At 40.3% G+C, this 21057-nt stretch overlaps 1 protein-coding gene across 1 annotated transcript in view; it reads right to left on the bottom strand.

Moving 5' to 3' along the window:
* atp2b3b (ATPase plasma membrane Ca2+ transporting 3b) overlaps positions 1-17849 on the bottom strand; it is a 66795-nt gene extending 48946 nt beyond the window's left edge. The window contains exons 1-2 of the mRNA XM_079802127.1: positions 17421-17849; positions 8712-9370 (exon numbers count right to left, since the gene is read on the bottom strand). Coding sequence (XP_079658253.1) covers positions 8712-8940 — 229 coding nt within the window. The 5' untranslated portion in view covers positions 8941-9370; positions 17421-17849. The remainder of the gene's footprint in view (positions 1-8711; positions 9371-17420) is intronic.
* Between the last annotated feature and the right edge of the window lie 3208 nt (positions 17850-21057).

Here is a 21057-nt window from a genome sequence, read left to right as displayed (position 1 = left end):
GACATGAAAGTACGTGTCATTCAGGTCTATTGCTGCAAACCAATCTTGAGGACGGATGCATTCGAAAATGCATTTCTGCTTCAACATCTTGAACGGCAGCCTGTGAAGGGACAGATTCAAGACTCGCAGGTCCATTAACCATTGAGATTGGCCGTAACCCACTGCTTTCTTGGGTACAATTAAGTAAGGGCTGCAAAATGCCTTCATCATCTCCCGATCCTCCGGGTCGCCTGTCTCAGGGCAGCTTGCGTGTCCGCTCGACCACTTCGCTGAATAGGCCAACCTGCGACACAGGGGAACCGAAACTTGTCGGTTTTCCTCATATCAGCCAGGTTGAGCCATAGGTGGCGCACAAGCATGGCATGGAGGTTGCGCACAAGCGTGGCATGGCATGGAGAGCAGAGGTGGCCTATCCACAAGCTCTGTAAGCCTTGTCCGTTAGGTTGGACAGGACTTACAGGCCTTGGATGGGAGCCGCAGATTACCCCTGCAATTGGCTGCCGTCGGACACAGCTGCATCGCGACGGTGGCCTCCCCACCATCCAGGGTGGTGAAGGCGAAAGAGGAAACAGGGTTTCCACGACCGGTAACCTCTTCATGCAGCTCCAGGAAGAATGGCACCAGGGCAGGGCGGGGCTCTGAGAACCAGCACGGGTCGCCCCGAGAAGCCAGTCATCCAACCGAGAGAACTTGGGACATGGTGGAGGGTTCTGCTTGAGCCCAACCCACTCGGGGGCCCGGGAAAGCGTAGCTGCCAATTCAGGATCTGGCTCGGGCAACACTACTCTCCCAGAAGGAGGCAATGCAGCTGTGTCGTCATCTCCCGGCAACAGCTCACCTTCCGTTGCCGCGATTGACATCTGATCGTCGGCAGGTGCACCAAAATAGACGACTGGTCGCTCAACGGAGGGACCAGCACACTCTTCTGGCAGCACGGCAAGCTGAAGTGTGCTGGAGGGAATAGGGGCCCGCAGAGGTTGTCTCGGCGGAGAAGCCCTAAACGTAATCCTCAGGTCCCCCAGCCTATTCGCCAAAGTAGCACTTGCCTGGTTTCCACCAGAGGGAACGCTAGATCGGGGCATTGGCCTCGAGAACCGAGGTAGGCAAGCCTGGACCGCAACACTGTGATAGTCATGTTCCCACAGTGAGAACATGAGCTAACCACAAAAGCTGCTTCAGCGTGCTGAACGCCCAAACACATGATGCGCATCCAGAAACAGGCGGAACGACATCTTGACAAAGATGCAATGTCCATCTGTATACTCTTTTAGTGGAAGGAAAAAGCTCTTTTAGGTGTGCTGAAGCGCACAGGGGAACAGCCGCGGCGCTGCTGTAGGAGATAGTGCAGCCTGACAGCACGCTCTCACTCTCTTGGACCGGCCAACGCAACGTGCTGTAAACAGCTGTAGAGACACATGAGCGTGCGGTCGCAGCTGTAGTGCATTCCCGCCAACACTAAGAACTTCTCCACTTCTGTGTTTACTCACTCTTGAAGTCACATTCTCCAGAGACATTCAGCAACACTGTGCCTGAAAGACAAAGGTGCGCTTGCATGTACTCATAAATTTATACCCGCTCTGCGGGGCAGAGTGCGACATGCAAATCTCACGCGCCAATGTTCATTGGCTCGTTAAGTACACACTCGAAGGTGATAGGGCTCTCATGCGATATCCCAATTCGTCTGTTCACTCCTGACGTATGTCAAACATGACCGACTGAAAGGGAACTTAGTTTAACACTCACGGGATGTGCCGTCTGGCATCCAGCTCTCTGAGCTTCAGATATGTGCTCTCAGAAAACCATTTATCAGAAGAAGTTTAGACTGATATGGCTTTGAAACCCATGCAGATGAACTTTCATGATGATGAAGAACTGCAATGTCACATGAGTGTGACTGCAATAGAGATGTTTTAGTTTTTGGCAGAGTATTGGAGGCACAAGCTGTAAAGGCTCCCCCCTCTTCTGGAAAGCGAGTGGGGGGTAGCAGCTCATATTTTCCATTTAAAAGATACATGCACAAAAATGGGCATTTACAACATGGTACAATTAATGATCATTGGGGTATTTTGAGCTAAATCTTTACAGACACATTCTGGGGACACCTGCGACTTATATTATATCTTGTAAAAAGGGGTATAATAGGTCCCCTTTAAAAATGAGAACTTATTGTGAAATTTTACTGAATATTATTTACTCACTCTCTTGCTGTTCCAAACCTGTATTATGTTATTTCTTCTATGAAACACAAAAATATATACTTTGAAGAGAAATTCCATTGAAGTACAATGAATAGGGACCTTTCAAGCGTCAACAAGGGCATAAAAGCACACCAAAAGTATCATAAAGTAATCCATACAAATCGTCCACTGTCTTCAAAGTCTTTTGAGTCATATGATAGTATGGTGAGAGAAAAAGACTTCTGAAAGACTGAAAAAAAATCTTCCTAGTCTCCTTGGCACATTCATGAGAAAGGCAGCTATGTCTGATCAGTGAAGGAATCATTTTTGTTTACAAAAATATTTTCTATGATTAAAAAAAAATCTTGTTTGAAAATTGGTTTAAATTTGTAAACGAATTAGTTGATCTGATTCACAGAATCGATTGGACAGATTTGTTCATGAATCAGACTGATCTAGTTTGCTCACTAACTGGTTGCAGAGACAAACAGAAGAGAGAAAGATTCTGAAATGTAAGTCATTATTTGCTGAAAATCTCACCTAGCTATCCTTGACACATTTATGAGAAAAGCAGTTAGGTCTGATTTGCGAAGGAATTGGTTTCCTGAATCAGATATTTTCAGTCATTTGTCTGATTGATTCACATATCTGATCCATATGATTTGGACTGATCCAGCTTACAAAACCGAATGATTAATTTATGACTCTAGTTTACTCAGTAACTGCAGCTTGCTAGAGGGGATTATCAATTAAAAAATCTATTAATCAAAATCAGTACATTTCAGTCTGTTCCTCACAAAGTTATTTTATGACTTCAGAACACACGGAATAATGTACAGCAAATGTCAAGTGAAACCCTCTTATGATAATTTTGTAACTATATCGAAGCTCTAAAGTTCCAGTCCCCATTCATTTTAACTGCATGGAAAAGAGCGACCAGCACATCTTTAAAATGTATCCTTTTGTGTTCAACAGAAGTCACAGAGGTTTAGAACAACAGGAGGGTGAGGAAATGAAGACAAGGATTTTTATTTCTTGATGAACTGTCCCTTTAAGAAAAACTGCTGAGTAGCCATGCCTGCATCCATTCGCTTTAAAGAATCTCTTGCTTTTCAAACATCCCACCTCCTTCTCCTTCTCCCCCCACCCAACTCACTCACTCTCACTCTCACTCTCTCTCGCCATCTCCCCTTGGTGTGTCCTTGACAATGCGGCAAGCTGTACCAGAATTCCTTCTCTCTCGTTCCATTCCTTCCTAACCTCCCTCTCTCTTGCTTCTCTCGTTCATTCTCTTTCCACCCTCCACCCCCACTGCTCTTGGATCTCCATGTCCTGCTGCGGCAGAACAGGTATCTGTGTACGTCCAGGCTGATAGATTGATACGTCCACTGAAAACAGTATTTACAGCAGGCTGAGATCCATGGATCTGCGGTCTGCACACTGAGGCTCAACTGAAACGTGTTGCTGGAGAGGATGGAGAGACACTAATGGACTTCCATTTTCAGGGCCTCATCTTCACAGTGTCAGCCTTATTCAGCATCACTTCATCTCCACCCCCTCTGGTTTCCTCTCTTCTCCTGTTGTCTCTGCTTTGTCATGGCCATGTAACAGGATTAGTTCTGCTTCTACTTGCACTTAGAGGCAAATTCCACTTATTGTATGACTATTAGCATCAGGAGCATCAGGTTTTGTTATCACCTGTCAACAGAGCGGTTCCTGATGACAGCTGTTAGTTATCTCCATACATATAGCTGGTCTGAAAGCTTTCACGTCTTCTCAACCATTACACAGGTGGAGGTTCATTTTAGGTGTAACTCCTGAAAGAACTTTTGCACAGTAGGGTAACATCTGATATTCTAACAACCACATTCTAACAACCACTTCTGTCCCTCAATGGAATGTTCATTGAACCAAAACTTTGACTGTTCATTACATTCATAAAGAAATACAAATGAATCGAGAGGTTTAATAGATATTACATTTTTTTGCTTTTATTCACATATAAACATTGATCAACGCACATACAAAGAGCTCATTAAATATGCTCAGCAGATTCTCAAACGTGCTTGCGTAACACAAAAACAAATCTCATTGGTTCTCTCGAGTCAAGCAAGCACATTTGAGCGTCCGTTTACCATATTTGATGAGCTCTATTTATGTGTGTTGATCAATGTTTACACAGCATGTGAATAAAAGCCTAAAGTTAAGGACAGGTTTGGCGAAATTCAACCAGCTTTTTTTACAGTGTCATAGTATATGTAAATGAACAATGTGTACTCTTTCTCAATGTTACGTGCACCCAGATCTCTCGGTTTAGTTATCTGCTCAGGCTTTTAGTAAAACTACAAATCTTACTTTCATAATTTTGTATCAATGTCGGATTGAGCCCATTATGGGTGTTGAAGTTTCCCTGTCTTTTTGACAAAAGAGAACAACACAGCCAGTTTCTTTTTTTCTGCATAGACAACAAAGTTTTCTGTTTACAATGTTTTTATCAACTTTTTGAACCATCATTAAATGGAGGGACAGAAATCTCTCGAATTCCATTAAAAATATGTTCATTAATATGAACAAAAGCCTTATGGGTTTGAAACAACATGAGGATGAGTAACTGATGACAGAATTTTCATTTTTGAGTGAACAATCCCTTTAAGCGAAATGTCTAAAAAAAACATCTAGTGAATGAAATAATAGATTCTTGCACTTATTTCATTCTGGACTTTACTAAAAAAAATAATTCCAATCAGCTGAGATGTATTGCGTGATATGTAATATTGTCTTCAATAGAATGAAGTTTAAAAGACTCACACAAGAAGATGGGTTCCTGCTTACTACTGGCACTTATTTGATTATTAACTATTAAGGAAAAAAAAAAATCTAACTGGGCTTGTTGTAGTATGGTTTTACACTTCTAATCTTCTTTCAAACTATGGTCTACCAATCAGCTGAACAAATATTATTAGGATATTGGGATAAGGGATATTGTCACGGCCAACTCGTTCCCAGCCGTCAATACAAAAATATAAGTTACAAGAATAACACCATGTCTAGGGAATAAACAATAAAAGAAAATAATGATCCAATGGGGCAATAAATGTTGATGGATATTAAACAAAAGAAATGGGAGCAGCAATTTGGAGTGGGTGACTTCTCTGGAGAACCGAGTTCCACCAGAGGAAGTACAACAAACTTTTATACTTTCTAACCACATTTCTAACCAATTAACAATGAAGTCTCCAGCCAATCACATTTTAACATCATACTGCCCCCAAGAGGTAAAATGTGGAAGACAACAATTTTCACTGTTGGAAGAGCAAGAGTTGCGCAAGCTCAATATTATGCATCACTGTGCTCCCAAAATGTGTTAGATAGCAATGGACCAGCATTAGTCAGTTTGCATCGTAACTTCCGGTGCAGTGCAGGGTATGGAAATTGTGAGAAAATTAAGAACAAAATTAAATCTTGAGGAAGTGTCACACAACAGGACAAAGCAATACAATCCATATATAATACTCAAGAGGCCTAAGCAAAATTCCAAGGGGCCCTCAAGATGACTTATTTAAAATAAGAAAGAAAAAAAAAACTTTAAAATGAGCTAAAACAACTAACAATAAAAATATTTCTTACTTTAATTAATTCTCTTTTTGAAGAACCAGGATTCACACGGTCTTGGAAAACCGGGATACATGAAGACTCTTTTTTTAAGTTTGATTATAGATTTGGAAAATCTTAAAACTCCATGGACATTTTCTAGTTATGTTAAATAATATATAGAGATAAATTAGCAATAAAATATATGAGATAAATATTAGATGGAGAGGAAATCCATATATGGGGCCTTTGATTATTGCTGTGGATAATGAGGGCCTTGGAGTCAAAAAGGTTGAGAACTACTTCTATACTGAAAGCTTGCATAGATTTTAGCAGAAATATGTAAGTAGTTGGCATGCATGAGTCCATTCATAATAACGCAACACAAGTATGGATTGCATTCTCAGTGTGGCCACAATAGGCGCTTTAATGGGCATTGTGCTAAACTATCTTCTGCTATTGTCAGCCTTTCAGGTGAACTTCTGTCATGACAAAGCAGATTGAAGAGACTCTAACGGAGCATGTCAACATGTTTCTAGTTAGCTGAAACCGGAAAAATAAAACATTTGCTTTAATGACACAGATATTTGAAGGTAACTCTATTGCCCCCTTGAGCACTGAGGTTTCTTAACGCTACGGTAATTTAAGAATGCAAATGTGAAATGGTTTTCAGTGCATTGGCTAAACATTTGGGTCTGTGTTTGCATACATTTGAAGAGTATGTTTATAGCCTTAAAGTGGGAATAGGGGGTGAGATATTCTTTACACAAAAGCAGGATGCGGTACTAGAACCACTGAGCAAAAACTGCACAGTAGGCATTTACCCCTCACTGACATCCAGCAGGGAAGAAAATCACACATGAAATCTCGGTAATATCTCAGATGTTTCTCCTAGTCACTAATGAGATGAAATAAAGAGCAAATTGAAACTTTTGCTTAGTAATCTCACATCTGTCTCCTTAAGCAATGTCACAATCTGTATTTAGATTTGCCACAAAGTCAATACAAAAAGTCAGATTGGTTTTTCTCCTCAATTTCTCCAAGACTAAAATTATATTCACATTAATTTTACAGTTCTGGTCTTTTACTATATGCAAACATTTTCCATTTCTCCTACGGAAACTGAGTAGAAACATCATAGACAAATCTAATATTTTAATAAACTATGAAAAATCTACCTCTAAAGAATAAAAAAATCCTTTGCTAATTTTTATGTGCTCAAAAGTCACAACACAAAAAAAATTGGTAACACTTTATGGTTACACTTTATCTTAAGGTCTCCTTGTTACAGTGTAACTATACATTTAAGTACGGAGTAATATTAGGGTTAGCTGCATGTAATTATGCATAATCTATAGTAATTACTATACATGTAACGTGTAACAAGGACTACCCAATTTATTTTAAGGTGACTTACTATAGTAATAACAGTAAATTATGCATAATTACAAGTAATCAACCCTAAACCAAACCCTAACTGTAACTCTATAGTAAGTTCATGTAGTTAATACATATTATTCAGTACTTATTTAAGTACAATGTAACAGCACCTTAAATAAAAGTGTTACCAAAAAAACTAACAAAACTAAATCATACAACATACATTATCTGCTGATATCAGATTTATATCGATATTCATAGTACATTATAATGTTGTTATACCAAAACTTAGCTGTACAATACAAGTGAAAATGATCCATTTTCATATTAATTTAGACAAAATAGTCCAGAATTTTAATTTCGACCATAACATTGAAATAATTATGAACCAACCATAAACAGCCCCCACACCCCATTGTCAAAGCACAAAAGAACTATAAGCAATAGCTTTATCATAAATCTATAAATACTCTCAATCAGTATAATTCAATTTGAGTTTTATGGAGTTTATCTGTTTCTCATGACTGAGCATTATCTCCTCTGCCATCTAAATTCTCATCTGCAGTCATCATAGCGTATAAAACATCACAGCAACACATTCAATTACGAGTCAGAAGAGGATGGATGGATATGCCAAGAATTGTGATCACTGCAGGGACCTTTCGAGTCACTGACTCTAGTGAGTTAGTCTCTCCAACTCTGTTTACCCAGTAACCCTTCGCTCTACACCCACCTCACCACCGACAGCGCCGTCGCCTAGCAACCCAACACGACGCGTGCACCCAGAGTGGGAAGTTGGCCGAGTGAGACAGAGAAAGAGGTGGTGGACAAGTAGTGTGAAGAGGTGAGAAAGAAATAAAGAAAAAGGAGGAAAGAAAGGGAAATATTTGGGGTTTAAGGGGCGTTTTTGAAGGCACAGCTTGAATTTAAAATACGCTACATCTGAGGAGAAATAATGAGCTACATTCTTAAAAATAAAGATTATTCACTGGCATCTATGGTTCCATGAGGAACCTTTAAAGGGTTCATTCACCCAAATATTTTTATTCTGTCAATAATTATATGTAAATAAAAGCCTAGATTCAATCTGTTCATCATATAAAGTGATTGTGTCTCTTCAGAAATGTTGGACTAAACCGCTCAATTCATATGGATTATTTTACAGTCTCTTTATGATTTCATCAAAAAGATCTTCATTTGTGTTCTGAAAATGAACCAGAGTCTTATGGGTTTGGAGCGACTTGAGGGTGAGTAATTAATGACAGAATTTTTGGGTGAACAATGCCTTTAACATCCATGGAACAACTTTCCATTCCATAAAAGATTCTTCATAGTGGAAAAGGCTTTTTAGATTGTTAAAATGTTATTCTAGGAATAATGGTTCTCTTAAGAACCTTAAACTGAAAGTTTCTTTGGGGAACTCAAAATAGTTCTTCTATGATGTTGCGGTGAAAACCCCTTTTTTTGGAAGCTTTACTTTTAAGAGTGTAGGGAGAGGGGAACATTTAAACTGCCTCAGAGTTCAAGAAATCAAGACATAAAATAAGTAAACATTTCTCTCACCATCACTGGTGGAAGACTTGAGTCTCTGGCATAGGCCTTCTACATCTCCAAAGCTCTCCTGAATTTTCTGCAAGGCCTCGGGTCCTCTCAGCTCCATCAGATCCCGGAGCTCATCCAACGAAACCCCAAAGTCACCAGCATGGTTAGATTCTGCGCTTCCTCCACCCCGCTTGGGGTAAAACTCGACCGCACTGTTGGCCATCTCACCCATGGTCGCTGTGGTGGACATCTTGAGTCTTAAGTTGTTTGGTCCACAATGTTTGATCTATATGACTTCTTCTCGTCCAGGAGGTTTCAGCAATGTGAGGTCAGTCTTAGTGACGATTCTTGGCTTGAGATTTTGTTTGGGTTCGAATTTGCTCCACCACTCCTCTCCCTCCCCGGTAGTTCCTCTCGTTCTTCTAACTCTCCATCAGAGGTGGGAACTGGGACAACTGCAGCCAGACACTTAGAGTGTATTTGGAGAAATCCTGTCCTCTCTACTCAACCCCCTCACCCCAAGGGTCAACAGAACGAGGGATCTGGCCTCTTCCAATCCATCAGGACACAGAGAATGAGAGCAAAGAGGGGGCGCAAAACCGAGCAGGATATTTTGTAGATCTGCAGTGCTGATGCGTTAGGATTCAAAGGGTGCGGGATGTTGGGATTGGCGAGGAAGCCTGCAGAGACACACAGACAGAATAACACATTACAGTCTTTAAAGTGCTCGTGTGGGCAGCAACTCAGAGTACAGTGGGCATTCCTTAAGAGACAGACCGAGCATACAGTCAGACGGCTCCGAGCTAATGCTTTCAAACATATCAGCACATTTTCACCTCAATTCAAAGGTCTTTTGTGTTTTAATTGAGTCACACACTTCCCTTAATCTCATTAATGAGGTATTAGACAGGCCTTTGCAACATTAATTATGCTAAACAGACAGGTCAGTCCATTTCGAGGGCAACACAACTAAAATCCCTGGACATACAGTGAGGTATACAGTATGAGGAATGTGTGCTCTCACAGATGGTGATGCATATAGCATATACTGTATCTCTAGCAATCCAGACCACTGCATTGGCCCATAGTTGCCATGGAAACCTACAGATGCATCTGACTCCCACAAAGCTCCTTCGGCCTCGCTATACCCCGACACACACACACACTTGGTTCTTATTCACACTCGCTCACAAACACAAACACATTGACACTAACACAGAGTTTTCTCTCTATCATTTTGGCCCGAATACCATTTTCTGACCTCGTATTTCTCTTTTTTTTCTTTTTCCTAGCATGCCTCTGTTTCTGTCCCTATGTTCTTTTAGATGACAGTCTCAGCCTCAGACGGCACGCCCACAGACCACCCACGGTCCGTTCGCTGAGCTTCTGATGCACACAGCACACAAAACTGGAAAGAACTTTCTCAATCTGGAAAGGTCTAAATTGATTGGCTGACTTTATGCAACATCCGGAGTAAAGACACACTGGGGGTTTCAGCAGTCCGTCTGGAAAAAAAGTTGTGTTTATGTATCGGTTGATAATATTAAATATGGAAAGTTTTATACAAATAACTAAAAATATATGTAACTTTTTAAGAATAATTTAATGTAATTATTTCATTATTGTGATATAATCTATTTCAGATAAACCTTCCCTGAATGACAAAAAAACCCCACATTGCAACTGATTCATCAGGGACCTGTGAGTTTTTCATCAGTCAGTCAGGGGGAAAAAAGTTGGAATTAATAAAATAAAATGGATTGGAAATATAATTATATATCATAAACATAAATAAATATATATAAAGTTTGAAAATGTTCCAATGTGGTTCACGGTTCCAACGTGGACCAGGCTGCATGCGGTTTAGTCAAGTTCTGGCTGTGCAAGACTGCTTATATGATGATGAGTCTGGGGTATGCAGCGTGCTGTGTGAGTATGCGTGTAGGCAGATAGGGCCGGGAGTGACATAGAGGGTGTCATCATTCTCATGCTGACTCACTAACCCCAGCCTTCCTTTCCCCCTCCTTTCCCTCTTCTTCTCTGATGCACTGCATATATGCACAACAGGAAGGATCCGCTCAGTAAACAGATAATCAGGGGTCATGTGCAGGCCCAGACACAATCTATGGATATTTTTCACCTTTTCTGCACTGATTTTGAGGAAAAAATATGCAGAATTGAGTTAAACATGGTTAAACGGAACTAAGAGTAATGTGCTCTTATTTGTAGCTGAAAGCAAATTATCCAAAGTATATCATAAATGAACAGACAACGAGCTGAGTATGTGTTAGTCTAGTGTACCCAAACAGGACTTTTTTTGCAGCTTTTTCTGGCCAAGAACCGCCTACTTAGATGGGAAAATACTGACTGAGTGCCGTGTAACGTGACCAACCACAGTTCTTTTTTTTTGTTGCGTTTAGGGCTATCTGAAAAAGATTATACCCTGCAAAAAAAGATACTACCTAAATTGTGGTGAAACAGTGTTACAGAAAACATTTCTGTCCATTAAAAATGACTAATCATTGATTAATTCACAGAAATACACTACCGTTTAAAAGTTTTAAGTCGTTTTTTTTGGAAAAAAGTCTCTTATGCTCACCAAACCTGCATTTATTTGATCAAAAATACAGTAAAAACAGTAAAGTTGTGAAATATGACTACAATTTAAAATAACTGTTTTCTATTTTAATATATTTTAAAATGTACTTTATTCTTGTGATGGCGTTGCTGAATTTAGCGCTTTTTTACTCTTCAGTCTCACACGATCCTTCAAAAATCATTCTAATATGCTGATTTTGCTCAATGAACATTTCTTATTTATTATTAATGCTGGAAACTGTTGGGCTGCTTAATGTTTTTGTAGAAACCGTGCTAAAAAAATTTTTTTTGACCAATTTAATGTATCCTTGCTCACAAATAAATCTTTCAGTTCCCAAACTTTCCAATGCTAGTGTATCAAAAAAGTTTTTTAACAAATTTGACGGATATCTGATTAGCTTGCTGCTAAATGCATCAATCATAATCAACATAATGGCACTAACATTCACCCTTTAAAAGTACTCATTGCATCAACACGGTACCCCCTGAACTTGAAAGCAGCCAATCAGATTGCAGCAGTTTCCGGGTAACATGTCAGACATGAAATCATATCTTCAATTATATATTGAAGTACATTTGTGTCGTTTGCGGCCGCTGGCATGAGACAGGTTCACTTATGGGTCTATGCAGCTCCAGATTTCCCTCACCAAGAGACTGCTTAACCGTGCAGTTATGTTCAGTGTGCAGGAGGCAGATGGTCTGGAGATTATGCTGAATATTCATATCGATCCGTGTTTTCCCAAACCTCTCAGCAAGTGTGCTCTAGTACCATTCGGTAAGACACTGTTGATAATCTACTGAGCGTTCCCAGGTCTGCCTTGCTTAGACCGGCCCTGACTACCACGACCCAACCCAATCTGCTAAAGTTAAAAGTGAGAGACAGAGGGCCAGCATTACATAAATTGTTCAGCGTCTTATGTAATGTGTCTAAGTAACCAACAGAGAAGTACTCGCGCTCACACCCACTCATGGGAGCAGACACACACACAAACACAACCCCCTAAAGCTAGAAGAAACTCTAACCATATTCAAACATTAAATAAGGGCCACACACCAGTCTATCCACCATATTGACACAGGAGCCAATGATCTGACACTGTCAAACAATGCAGAAAATTACTTTGTTGAATGGCAAAATGTACAATCCAGAGGTCTGCAGCACACAAAAAATAAAAATAAAAAAGCAAGCAAGGGTCGATGAGTCAGTGCTTTGCTCATTTCACTCTTCTTACACAGACAGACCACTGACAGAGTCCAAACGAACACACACCCCAAGCGAAGTAGTTTAGCTGCATTTCTGCCACTCGCATCCAGACGTCAACTATAAGGACTTGTTTAACAAGGCATGACAGTTTCTATGGGGAAAAAAGGCACATATTCAGTCATCACCTAACAAATGAAAACACATATGAACACCAGTTGTATGAGACTATTGTGACCGAGGCAGATTAAAATAGGCCTCAAAGAAAGAAGCTTTTAGAGTAAAAACAAACTGAGATGTTTTAAAGGGATAATTCAGCCAAAAATGAAAATTCTGTCATCTTTACTCACGCTCCTGTTGTTTCAAACTCGTATGGCTCTTTGTTCTAGCATGGAACACCAAAGTAAATATTTAGCAGATTCTGCAAGCTGCTGTTTTCCATATGAAAATGAATGCATGGGAAACAAAACTGTTTCCATTTTCCGTGTATGGAAAAGAGCAGCTTGAACAATCTGCTAAATCTTTTTTTGAGTGTGTATGTTTTCCACACAAGAAAGAAAACGACATGGAACAACAATGATGGCGAGTAACTGATGTCAGAATTTTAATTTTTTGTTTTGACTGTTTTAATTGACTGTTTAGCAGATTGTCCAAGCTATAATGAATGTGAATGGGGACCAAAACTGTCTCCCCCATCCATTTCCACTGCAGGGAAATGAGCAGCTTGAATAATCTGCTAAATATTGCTTTTTGTGATACACACGAAAAAGAAAACAGGTAAGTAACATAAATTTATTTTTATTTTTTTGTGGACTGTCTCTTTAACAAATTACAACTATGACACCAATTCACGGTCAGTGAGTTTCTTTAATCAGAAAAAAAATGTAATTCTGTTCGGTTTCTAAAAACGGAACAAAGAGATATGATATAGAGAGAATAAAAAGGAAAGAAAAATCAGTCCAGCCCTATGCTGCTTTGATGTCAGTGGACAGATATCGCCGGAGTTATTTCTGAAGAATGACAAATTCAGCTACACTTTACAGGACTCATCTAATTGTCACCAGGTAGTTTTTTTGTTTTTTTTTAAAGAGCAGAAAATAAACTTTTCTTCCCATGAGCTCCCTGTTTATGTAGTGTCTCAGTGACAAGGGTAAATACAGAACAGAGGCCTGTAGGCCTGCTGCTGACAGGGCTTTACTAACTGGATCAAACTCAGTGGTGGTAATGAAGGGGCTGTCTTACTGAGGGAGAGAAAAAGATGATTTGCCAAATTGACGAAGTAGGACATAGCAGACACAGTCCCTCTGGAATATGCTATAAGGTAATAATTAAGAACAGGCAACAACTCACTGGGAGAAAAAGCCTTGGGTCAAAATGACTCTGAGTGTTGCATAAGATGCTTTTGTTTACTGCCATTCTTCCACATCCCCATTTGACATGACACTTATGGAGTCTGAACACACTGCTGGGATATGAAATTAGCTAGCCAGGCTCGTTTGTGTTTTCTGAACTTTTTTATGCACATTCCACAACAAAAACCTGCTTGAATTACCTCATTTAAGATCATGCCTCCCTTATCTTCTCATGTGGGCACAAAACCACTCAGCGCATGCTACTGTAAAGTAAGTGAACATTACCTCCTCTCTTTATAAGTTCATAGGATTCCACCCCCCTCCTCACACACACTCCATTATCCTCAATCTTATTCTCTGTCCATCTGTTCTTTGCTCTTCCATTTTTACCTCCTCCCATCCACCTTCACTGCAGTGGCCTGTATTCGTTACACTGGTTTCAGGCTTTCAAAGCGAGACATGGACTGCATTGGCGTAAGAGCCTGTAGGGAGTAACATAAGCTGCTCGGCTTCGATTGGCAATACCTGCTCGTTGCCCAGACATTTATATGATGTTGACCGAATGCACAGGGATGACATGATTCTTGTTCTATTTATGCGTCGCAAACAGGCTGGAGTCATGTTTATGTCATGGAGATGAAATATAACCATGAACAACCATCACATGGGTCATTTGTTTTCACCATGCCTGAGTCTATACATGTTATCTAACCCAGCATCAGCTCTGCCATTCATGTGTCAAGACACATCCACAACTCTACACGCTCTACAGGAAGTATCATTGTCTTATAAGAGTGTATACATGTATATTGATATTCAGCCCTTGTGGGATGTCACAGTTGGTTTTCCATGGCTTTTAGGTTAAAAAGACAAATTATGTAAAACCTATATATATATATATATATATATATATATATAAAACGTTATTAAACAATGTAATTTTTACATCATTTTTTTAATCCATAGAAGACAGCTGCAGTTTTGTCCAGACATCTTCTAGGCCAACTTCCCTTATTGCTGCAACAACTGCATTCCAACTGGGGCAACATGGACAGAGAACTGGAGCACCAGTAACACTTTTTTTTCTTTCTGCAAAGTTTACGAGCACTTTTTGTGTAAGATTAATATTACGCTAACATATATAAAGTTACTTGCATTGGGGGAAGAAAAAAACTGTCACGTCAAGTCAGTCAAGCATCAGCCTTAATGACACCAAACACCAAAGCATAAACTGACATTGTAATAATCAACGCAAAAAACCTTACAGCTGTACATATCAGTGCCAATAAATAAGATAAACATTGCAAATCAGTTCGTTAGGGGAGACAAAGTAGTATTGTAACAGATTTTGCTTAAATTGATAGTAATTATCCCATAATTTACTCACCCTCAAGCTATCCTAGATGTATTTGACTTTCTTCTTTCAGCCAAACACAATCGGAGTTATATTAAAAAAATATCCTGGCTCTTCCAAGATTTATAATGAGAGTGAATGGAACCATAGATTTTGAAGCCCAAAAAGTGAATCCATCCATCATAAAAGTAATCCATACAGCTCCAGGGGGTTAATAAAGGCCTTCTAAAGCAAAGCTTCTTGTAATGGCCAAACGCAAGCCTAGCTCCGGTGGCAGAGTGACCTCTGACCCGATACATGACGTATTGACGAGCGTGAAGCAACAGGGGATAGTGCAAAACAAAACCCCGGTCACGAATTAGAAGTCTAAAATTATATTTTTTAAAGAGAAATGTCAGAGGACCTTGAGTTTGTTGCCCAGCCCTATTTGTTTGAAGACGTCTCTCACCTACGCATACGCTACTCCAACATACGTCAGGGGTCACTCTTCCGTTGGAATTCGACTTGTGTGCAGCCGTTACCGGAAGCCAGTGATTATAGTTTATAAAGTTATAAATATGAATGAAATAATCCTTTAAATATTTTACTCATTTAATTTTTTAGATGCGTTTCAAACTTTGATATAATATTCTCATATTTGTCTGAACGTAAAGCAGTTTAGACATTTACTACTTATCACTATACCGGTGTAAATGAATGTATATTAATATATATTGTTAATATTGATAATATTATAAATATTATTATTCATAGATTATAAATATACATATATAATACAATTAAGCATGAGAATTTACCATCTAAAATGCATTAGCATGATCCCCAACTTAATAAACCAGATGTAAAATTATACAAAAAATATTTTGTGTCCGGTAAATCATTCGTATTCTTACACCAAACAACTTCTTTTGTTACCTCAGGAGGATGGTGACCTGAGATTGATTTTACCCCCGTAGGTCATTTGTAATTGGTAAAACTGATGATGAAATAATACTCAACACAGCCAAATCCCCATAAATTGAGCAAACAAACACACAAACACAAATAACGTACACACTTTTAAAAGCCTGATATATTGATTAGCCTGAGAATCAAATGCTGCTCTAAAGCCATCAATTTGTACAAAAAAGGAACGTACACAAAAAAACAAACAAAAACAGTTAATATCGATCAGCCAGTAGACACTGGTGTTTTTCAGATCGCTGGTAGTCTCCTCACAGTTGCACTGCAACAGTCTCAATTTCTCTGAAATTATGTAAACCCCCCAGAACTGGGATCCTGCTTTGACGGTCATAAGTAAATGGCCAATCAGAGTCGAGTATAGATTTACGGACTCATACACGGTCACCGGGCTGTCTGAGCCATGCGAGACTACAACTACCCCTCCTCTCCTCGTCCCACACCCAGCATAGGCTACTTCGCACACCTTGCAGCAAGAAGGGTGAAAAAGTCCGCACGGTTGCCAAGGGAAATGACAGCCGAGCACCTTGAGCAACTAAGACAGTGAAGTTCCCACACCGCGCTCCATGAGCCAGGTGTGTTTCCCATCGCGCTGTTTTCCACAAGAAAATGACCTTTACTGGTCACCTTCAGAGGGCGACCGGTCCTCACACAAAAGCCAGTGTGACAGCCCGGATGGTTACAAGCCAAACGTGATTCTTTTGAGTCTCGTGAGCGGCTCGCGATGTTAATTGAATTAATAGCGCGAAGATGCTGCTCGTGAGAGGATGGTGCGCCACTCGCATCCGGAATAAGCGCAATGCCCCTCCGCAAGGTGACCAGTGTGGGTACCAGTGCGAGATGCACACACTCACAGAGATGTTAGACAAAACAACACAACTATCAGCTGGATGTAAGTGTGCTTGGTGGGTTTACTAACAAAATGAGAGTGCACGATACATGTTCTATGTAGGAAAATGTCAGAACACCCTGGGAAGTCATACAGCCCAATATAATTAAAAGACAAGGGATGGTAAATAGTCTCCTCGTAGATGAGAAAACATGTCATTGGGAATAATTAGATAGCTAGTAGATTGTTAAGGCTTCAATGCAGTAGTTTGAACGTGTCTGACAGCTATCAAAATACATGACAAAGAGTTCTGCATTAGAAAAACAAATGCAGGGACAATTGAACAGTATGACAGAGAGCGGTCATTAATGAAAACGAACTGCCAACTGTTACCATGGCAAACACATCCTGATTAGTGTAAATAGCAGATACTCACCAGGCCATGCTCCAAGGACATTGCCGTGGTTTGTTGGGAAAATTGAATATCCTGGAGAAACACAAGAGCGAATGGATTCACTCAGTAGCTGTTATCATGTCGTCCTCTATCACCCAGGTGTTCAGCAGTGAACTACGGATGGAGATGATGGATCCTAAAATAGTGCAGTTGTTGCCTGGTTAGATGGAGGTTCCGCAGAGGAAAAAAGGAGAGATGGAGACATCGTTTTGAGATGTCTGTCCCGACCAATGTTTCAGAAAAGGCTAATGTATTTTCTTTGTTTTTAAGCTGCTTCTTGAACGTGTAAACCAAAAAGGTGGTGAAGCGCGGTGATGCAGTATTTGGATTTTATATGCGATGTGTGATGAGAGCCCCCTCGCTGAGCTGCGCGCTGAGGACCGTGGACGCAGCATCCGCGCGGGCTGCTATGCGCGCGGATGGAGAGGACGGAAAGGAGGAGGCGCGGGGGAGGGGGGGCTCTCTCTCTTCCCACCCTTAAATCCCTCCCACTCTGCTCCGTTACAGTGCCATCACGTCAGCTCAAACAACATGCCACATGCGCCGAGTTCAAACCTCCGAGTTAACGCAAGAACAAAACGGAAAGGTGCGACCAGGTCATTCCACGAAACAGGTTTCATTTAGCCTACATTTCCACAAGGTGTTTTAAAGTAAATTATTAAAATATATATAGTCAGTGAGACAAGGAAAAGAAACTGCATTGTCACCTCAAAATTTATATATAGGCGTAACAAAATTGATGGTAGCAGTATCAGGGTTGACTTGTGCTCAAGGTCATGAAACTATCTAAAATATAAAGTTGTCAATAATCGGGTACCAAATCATGGTAAGCAGGGTCCGCTCTTGGTGATCGTTAAAAAGCTTTAAAAATAAGAGAAGACACTCGTCCTTGAAAGGGTTCATGATGATGATGATGTAGGCTAATTGTGATGAGGTTATTAGTTATGGAAATGTACATATTTTGAATAAATAAATATTTACAATACAAAATATAATAAGGTTTAGGCTATATAAATTAACAGCTCAAATTATGTATTTGTTTATATATTACACACACACACAGAACGATAGAATGAGCAATTAGATGGATGGATTCTCACTTTTCCATTGTATTTTCAAATAATAAATTCAGACCCCCCACCCCCACCCCCATCACACCCACGCAGGTGTTATCTTAGTTGTCTCCAAGCATACAGGGCTCAAATCTAATAGCCCTAATGCAGGAGGCCTCTCAGACCAGTGAGAAAAAGCTTTTATGTGCTGACGAGTGCTCAAGTGTGCCTCTTCTGAAGCCTTCATATGCAAACACACATGCACACAAGCACTAAATGCTCTTCCCCAGATGTCCGTGTTAACTCGAAAGCACAGAGGGAAATACCAAAATTGGATCAGAGTTTTTGCTATGTTGCACCTAGTTGTCCACAGTATACTCCCAAGGCTAAGCTTGACACTTCTACATAGTGATGGGGACACTATCCTGTCAATAAGCACCGTCCTTCGGATGAGACGTTAAACTGAGGTCCTGACTCTCTGTGGTCATTAAAAATCCCAGGATGTCCTTTGGAAAAAGCGTAGGGGTGTAACCTCGGCATCCTGGCCTCTATTAGCCTCTGTCCATCATGGCCTCCTAATAATCCCCATATACCCATTGGCTTCATCACTCGGTCTCCTCTCCACCAATCAGCTGGTGTGTGCCCAGAAAAGCGCTATATAAATGTAACAAATTATTATTATTAAATTATTACTACACCAACAATCCACGTTTTATTGCAACCGAAATGGAAAGAAAAGAAAACAAAAGCCTGCATAGACCAATTTGGCATGACTCCAATTGCACACTCAACACCTCTTTCTTTCCTACTTGTGCACACAAGACTGCATGCTCACACTGAAATATTTGTGAGGCACGTCCGGGAAAGTAAAGAGAAAGTTTCAGATGTGGAGTTGTATCTATAATTCAGAGGTGAGGGTTTAGGAGATGGCTATCCCTCTGGGAGCTGCCATGCATTAGCCCTGCAGGTAGTGCATCACAGCCTTGGAGCCCAACCCAACAGATGGAGTCTCACTGTCAGTCAAAACGCAATCCGCCCAATCGTGTGTTACATCTCCCTGCTTTACTGAGGAACTCCATACAAAAGCTACCAGAGTGAGGCCGTTCCATGTCTGTGAACTCTAATCCACATCTCCAGGATTCAGCATGAATGTTTTTCATCTAAAGGCTCTCTATTCTGGGATGGAGATTAGATTTGAACTGCTCACCATTTTTGCAGCTATACTTTTGCAGAGTTGTTGAGCAGAAAACATTTAGTCACCGCAGCATTAAATCAAAATTCTGTCATCGTTTACTATCCCTCATGTCGTTCCAAACCTGTATGACTTTCTTAAGAGGAACACAAAAGAAGATATTTTATGAACTGACTGTTTTTGTGCATACAAGGACGTTTTTGGGTGAACAATTATATTTATAACGGCTAACCAACCCATTTCTATTCCAATTGACCTTGTTTCTAGATCACCCTGCACTTCTTTCCAGATCACCCTGCACTTCTTTCCATCACTCATTGTGCTGTAAATACGGAAAGATACATTACAACACTTTCATTTAGATTTGCTTAAGCACTCTCTAAATTGAACATCAATAGTTTGCCTCTTTGAGAGTTGATTGATTTGGCTGCGGTCCCAACTCGGGCAGGAGTTCTGATGTCAAGAAGAGAAAAATGCTACATCTTTGGTCTGCAAAAGATATTGTAGTACTCCCAAAACGGTTCATAGACAAAAATAGGCAGAGATAATTTTCAGGGGGGATTGGGTTGTTTGCAGGTTGGGCCGTGTACTGAAGAAACTAAACAATTTGAGAAAGAATAATGTAACAAAACAATTGTACTTGCTCAAGTATGCCTGTACAGTGATTGCAGTTTGAATGGCTCATTCACCCAAAAAACATTGCTATAATTTACACGCCCTCATGTTGTTACAAATTTGTATTACTTAATTGTTCAGCAAGACACACAAGCAGATATTGTGAAGAACTTTTTTTGTCCTGACCTGACCAAGTGCCGAGGTGTCCATGAGCAAGACACCTAACCCCAGCTGCTCCCGACGAGCTGGATGGCGCCTTGCATGGCTGACACAGCCGACGGTGTGTGAATGAGTGTGTGAATGGGTGAATGTGAGGCAAAATGTAAAGCGCTTTGGATGGCCGTAGGTCTGTTAAAAGCGCTATATAAATGCAGTCCATTTACCATTTTTACCATTTGTCCATTCAATTAAGGTCAATGGGGTCCAATGTTGTCTTTCTAGTTGATTTTTCTAAATATCTTCTTTCTTGTTTGTCATACTTGATATGTTCAAATGTATATTGAAAGATTATGTGTATTTTCCGCCATCTTTAGTCAGATGCATTTACATTGTGAGTGAGCCTTAGAGTTGCCATGGGGTGTTATTGTATGTTTATGGCAGGAGGTCCTATCAGGTCATCATCAGGCTACAATACCATTGGCTCTCCATGGGGTGTCATTGTATTGTTCGTGGCACATTTGTTACAAGGTATAAAGCTCTGTCACACAGAGAGAACTTTGGGTTGAGATTATTAAAAGGACGACATGCTAACATCGGTGCT

The sequence above is a fragment of the Gobio gobio genome (assembly GCF_949357685.1).
Source record: "Gobio gobio genome assembly, chromosome: 21".
Lineage (NCBI taxonomy): Eukaryota > Metazoa > Chordata > Actinopteri > Cypriniformes > Gobionidae > Gobio > Gobio gobio.
Note: the sequence above shows the minus strand (reverse complement) of the source record. Positions and strands in the feature narration are given on the sequence as shown.